This window comes from Kogia breviceps, chromosome 3 (assembly GCF_026419965.1).
Source record: "Kogia breviceps isolate mKogBre1 chromosome 3, mKogBre1 haplotype 1, whole genome shotgun sequence".
Classification (NCBI taxonomy): domain Eukaryota; kingdom Metazoa; phylum Chordata; class Mammalia; order Artiodactyla; family Physeteridae; genus Kogia; species Kogia breviceps.
This window is the reverse complement of record NC_081312.1, coordinates 40,329,252-40,335,135: the sequence shown is the minus strand read 5'-3', so window position 1 is coordinate 40,335,135 and position 5,884 is coordinate 40,329,252. Positions and strand designations below refer to the sequence as shown.

At 43.7% G+C, this 5,884-nt stretch overlaps 1 protein-coding gene across 1 annotated transcript; it reads right to left on the bottom strand.

Annotated features, from left to right (window-relative positions):
• Positions 1-3,790: 3,790 nt before the first annotated feature.
• On the bottom strand, positions 3,791-4,372 carry LOC131753855 (probable E3 ubiquitin-protein ligase TRIML2). Its single transcript, XM_059059698.2, has one exon. It carries the CDS (start codon positions 4,370-4,372, stop codon positions 3,791-3,793), a length of 582 nt encoding a protein of 193 aa, XP_058915681.2.
• Between the last annotated feature and the right edge of the window lie 1,512 nt (positions 4,373-5,884).

Here is a 5,884-nt window from a genome sequence, read left to right as displayed (position 1 = left end):
TGGTGGAGCCCTTATGAGAATCTGGCAGAAGCTTCAGCAAGAGAATCTGGTGGGGCTGCCTACAGCAGCCAGCCTCCTGGGGGCACAGAATAGGCCATGGAAGGGATAATCCATCTGGAGGGACAAAAGAAATCCAGATCCAGCACAGGATCTGACATCAGATTATGCAATCTATTACCTTGCTCAGATTCTTTAGCACCCCAAACCTAATAAGTATGAAAGAAAAGTTAGCGGTCGTGTGGGTACCTTATTTTTAATACTTGTCCTAAATGATTTTCCAGCATCAGTGAGCAGATATGGAAGGGGGGGAAAGAAGGAGCTGTCTCTGTTTCCAAAATCACACCCAGTAGTGGCCTCTGACCTTGAGGATGCTCAGGGATGAGGGAGAGCTTCCAGAGGAGAACGGATACACCTGGTGCACTAGGTCTTCCGCCCTCCCAAAGCACTGTCATCCACTGGACAAGTATAGGATGCACTGCAACTTATCTGCCTTGAAAAGAATTCTCCCATTAAGCTTATTTAGGAGTCATGAAGCCATGGCCCTCATCTCCATCCTGCACTTTTTACCAAGCCTCCTCAATAACTTTCCTGCTCCCTCCAAGCCACAGTCCTCCGTATAATCATCAAAATATTCTATCTTAAAAAAAAAAAATCCCCTGGACTTGCCTGGTGGTCCAGTGGTGAAGGCTCTGCGCTTCCAGTGCTTCCACTGCAGGGGCCGCGTGTTCGATCCCTGATTGGGGAACTAAGATCCCGCATGCCGCATGGTGTGGCCAAAAAAACACAAAAAACAAAAAACCAGCCTGCTTAAAATCCTGCCACAACTCCACATTACCTACAGTGTAGACTGCAAACCCCATGGTGGACTCCCAAGTACTTCTGCAGCCTCATCTCTTTTCAAGTCTCCTCCTTGCCCTTCAGGTATCAGCCACATCAGTACTTTTGCTCATGTCATCCAAGATGCGTGAGCTCCTTTTCTGGGTCTTCTGCCCCTATCGTCTACCTGCCTGACTCCTACTGGTTGTTTTGAGAAGCGTCTCAGGAGTAAGACCTCCAGGCTGAGATGCAAAGATGCTATCACCCTGACCATCCTCCATCACAGCACTCCCACATCACACTGAAATGTCCCAGCTTGCCGCTGGCACTAGGAACCCCATAAGGGCAGAGACTGTGTCTTATTCACAAATTCATCCTCCTAATGCAGCATCCAGCAGGAGCTGTCATTAGAAACTATTTGATGAACTAAACTAAATGGTGACTTGCCAGAAAGAAAGTACTCCTCCAAAGCAAAGTTCCCTGGGCATTAGATTTTTTTAAAAAATCATTACAGGAGTACAACCTGTATAGATATTTAATTACTGTTGCTAGATCTCTCTCTATATTCCATGTATACTTCAGACCCTTAAGAATTGATTTATAAATGAAAAATCAAACAATTTTGAAAGCCAATTGATTAAAGAATGTTTTGGTGGAATAATTGGAAAGAATAGAAAAATAAACCATAGAACATCTGACTTAGGGAGGCTTAAAATACCCTCTAATAGAAGAAAAGTGACACAGTTACCTGAAGACAATAGTAGAGATCATTTGGAAGCGCCAGCCTTGATAGGCTGACCTCCATGTTCCCATGGGTCTTATTCTTCCTATAATTCTAAAGTGGCTTTAAAATGCAGGTAATCAATTGCTCAGTGGAGACATAATCACTTAGTGTCTATCGCTTCACAATTGTGTAGCTACAGGATTACCTCGTGTAGATTGGGATCTGTTTCTAAGAAATGGGAGCGCTAAATGAAGTGGGTCAAACATACCTCACTTCTCACAAGCTATAGCCTCTGGCAACATTATTTATCCTCTAAAATCAATATGCTGTAGATACCTTTATCTTCCTGGTGTTCTCTAGGGCTCCTGGAATGGTGGGTTGGACCATATCTAGACTGCAGCTTCATCCATTCAACTGGAGATCACCCACTGGAGTTATGGAAAATGACCATTTTTACATTCACCATGTTATCTCAACCATCAAAATAATCTGGAGTTGGTTTATTTTTTGGAAAACTATTTGCTGCAAACCAAAAAACTGTCAATCATAAAAAGGATGTTAATGATAGAGAGACCTCAGCAGTATAAACAAAGCAAAGATATTGGCTGGCATCATACAACCTGTCGAAGGCTCAATGGAGGGCCAGAGTTTGTTGGCTAATGGCTCTCAATCTATAGAGCAGCTCACCAACACCAAAACCATTGGCACCATCTGGGGGTCTAAACAAGGAAAGTCCATGGGGTCAAAAAGAGCAAAGACATACCTCAGAAATTCCAGCTCCTTTTGACAAGTATCCAATGCTGGGACTCAAAATTGATACCAAATTATTCATTAAAGGCCCCCTACACACACCACCACCATCACCCTTGCAACACAGTATTTTCTTCCCCGCTCCCTTGAATGTGAAGTTGAAACTAATTGAATTCAGTGGCAATTGGAAACCCCAGCATTACAAAGCAGTGTATTTCATCATATACGGTTTAGTCTAATTCTGGATAAACCACATCTCACTTTTGTCTCCAGCTGAAGAGGCGTCAGTGGTGTCTGTAGCCTCCTCTGCACAGCCGCTTCTCCTCTGACAATTGCTGCTCAGACACAGGGCCCTTCTCCAGAAGTTGATGGTAGAATCAGGGAGCAGTCATCCACCCAGATGCAAACTCCAAATATGAGAAAGCATCTGTTGTGAAATTTCTTTTTTCAAGTGCTAAAAATCTTTTATTGGATTACTTTGTAAAATAATTTATATAAAGTCATGCTTGTAACATTCTTGCCTCTTGTGGTCTTAGATTTCACACCAAAGAAGATTGAGGGCTAAGAGTACCATTACAAGAAGAAACATGAGGGAGGCAGATGCTCAGAGAGTCTCAATTCATGCCTCCATTTGAGATACAAAGAGAAAATATAGGCCTGAGAGCTCCCTGGGAGGCGAAATAAGAGAAATTATAGATGAGGGACCTCTTTGTCACATCATAGAAGGATATCTGCCCATACTCATAGTCCAGGAAATCTCCAACTCTGTGCATTTGCTCTCTCAGGAAACCTTTTTATTTTTATTTATTTATTTATTTATTTATTTATTTATTTTGCGGTACGCAGGCCTCTCACTGTTGTGGCCTCTCCCGTTGCGGAGCACAGGCTCAGCGGCCGTGGCTCACGGGCCCAGCTGCTCCGCGGCATGTGGGATCTTCCCGGACCGGGGCACGAACCCGTGTCCCCTTCATCGGCAGGCGGACTCTCAACCACTGTGCCACCAAGGAAGCCCAGAAACCCTTTTTAAAGGGGGAAAGGCCCAGAAAGTATAATCAGTTCCCATCATGGATCCTGTGAATAAGAACCTATCTTCAGAAGCACTTCTGCTGGCAGAGCTTCTGTGTATGCCCAGCTGCCACTGTGTTGCCTTTTCCACGTCCACCTCCCAGTAGCGCCACCCTGAGGTGAAGCTCTCCACACCCAACATGGTGGCACTGAAGTCAAATCTCTCTGGGTGACCGGGTACATCCTGCTGCACATTTCTGAGTCTCACACTTCTCAGATCCTCAGGTAAGACCAGACAAGGATGAGCTGTTTTAGGGTCCAAAGTTATAGGTCTTTGCAGCACTTTTAGCATTTTGCTCATTCCTGTTATTTGGCATAAACTCAGGTCTGTGATTCAGTCGGGCTCTAGACACTGAAGCAGTAGTGACTCACTCCTTTCCAAAGAGTACCTTGCATTCTGGAGCAACACTGAGGTAGATTGCCCACATTTCTTCTCTAGCTCTGCAGTGATTTTTGGAGACGGCAGATCTGTTCAGAGAGACTGACTTCACTCTCCTTCACTTTATTCATTTTCTCTCTCCACAAACAGTTCAGTCTCTGTAGTATTTCCTGGAACTTCTCCTTTAGCTTTGTGGCAAACTCCATCAGTTGGTTCTGATTGGCTTCTCTCAAGTTCAGGTTGAATCTGCAACCTTGCAGGCTCTGGAAGTTCACTTTGTTTTCTTCAATCATCAGTAGGAACCTTATCCTATATTCAGACTCAATCATCACTTTAAAATTCTGCTCTTCTTCCTGCATCATCACCATTCTTTCTTGCTCATCAGCCAATATGCTTTTAGCTACTTCAAGTTTCTCCTTCAATGTGTTCAATATCTCCTGGAATAACTTCCTATAATTCTCAGCAGCCTCTTGTACTCCATACACCACCTGATTCTTGTGCTCCTGGGACTTGAAGTACTTGTCACAAAGCATGATTTGGTCATCATGGCAGAACAGCTGTGGTGGCTCCAGATGTATCTCACAGCAGATATCTTCTGGGATTTCTTGCTCTAACTGGGAGCGGAGCCTTTTGGACATGCCGGCAGGTGGCCCTAGTTGAAGACTGGGCTGTTTCTGTTGTGGAATACACCTCCCCGTACTCTGAAAAGGAAAAGAGTGGCAGTGTTCTGGTGCAGACACACTTGTTAACCTCAGTCCGCAGTCAAGCATCAGCAGGTCAGAGCATCCTGGACTCCTCAAATCCAGCAAATCTTCGGCAGCCATGTGTTGCGCTCTCAGCAGTCAACGTAGTTGGCCAGGACCCTCCTCTTGGAATGCTTTCTTCTCTTTGCAATCAAGATCATGTAAATGACATCCCTCCTATGTTACTTGTCTGTTTCCCAGCATTCTTTTTTGACTTGGAATCCTCTTGAACCTCTACATTTGGGTGTGCTTCCAGGGTCAGTTCTGATCCCTTACCTTATGCTAGTTCCAATGTCTCCCTAGGCAAGCACATTTACTTCCCTGTTGTGTAATTTTGAAGGTAGGATGTTGACACAACAATTGTGAAGACCACGAGGAAAAGGTATTGAGGTTATCATTTCATCCAGTCATTGCTATACTTGGTATTTACCCAAATGAGTTGAAAACTTATGTCCACACAAAACCCTGTACATAGATGTTTATAGCAGGTTTATTCATAATTGCGAGAACTTGGAAGCAGTCAAGATGCCCTTCAGTAAGTGAACGGTTAAAGAAACTGTAGCACCTCCAGACAATGGAATATTACTGAGTGCTAAAAGGGAATGAGCTCTCAAGCCATGAAAATACACGGAGGAAACTTAAATGCATATTTCTAAGTGAAAGAAGCCAGCCTGAAAAGATTATATACTATAGGATTCCAACTATATGACATTCTGGAAAAGACAACACTATGGAGACAGTAAATAGATCAGTGATTGTCAGGGGATACTGAGGCAGGAGGGGTGAATAAGTGGAGCACAGAAGATTTTTAGGACAGTAAAAATGTTTTGTAAGATACTACAGTGCTGGATACATGACATTATACATTTGTCAAAACCCATAGAATGTACAACACAAAGAGTGACCCCTAATGTAAACTATGGGCTCTGGGTGATAATGACATATCAGTGTAGGCTCATCAGTTGTAATAAACGTACCCTCTTCTGTGGGATGCTGATAGTGGGGAAAGGCATGCAAGTGTGGACAGGGGGTATCTGGAAACTCTCCATACTTTCCACTCAATTTTGCTATGATCCTAACACTGCTCTAAAAATTAAGGTGTATTTCTTTTGAGTCTATCACACTAAAAAGAAAAAGATACAGAGGAAGCAGAGTAAAAGTGAGTCTTTTAAATATTTGATTTAAATATCAGTGTTTGGTTACTGAGAGGTGTAATCACAAGGGATGCTTTTTTTTCAACATGACCTTATTGATGCAGCCCCATCCTCGACAGACCACTTTCCTCAGTATTAGAACCCCACTCGTGCCTTCCCCAGTATCAGAACCTAGCCATGTCAAGCTGTTTCCTGCTTGGTCTGCCCATGTGGCCTCAGGAGAAGGCCCTGAAGTTGAGAGGTAGGAAGACCG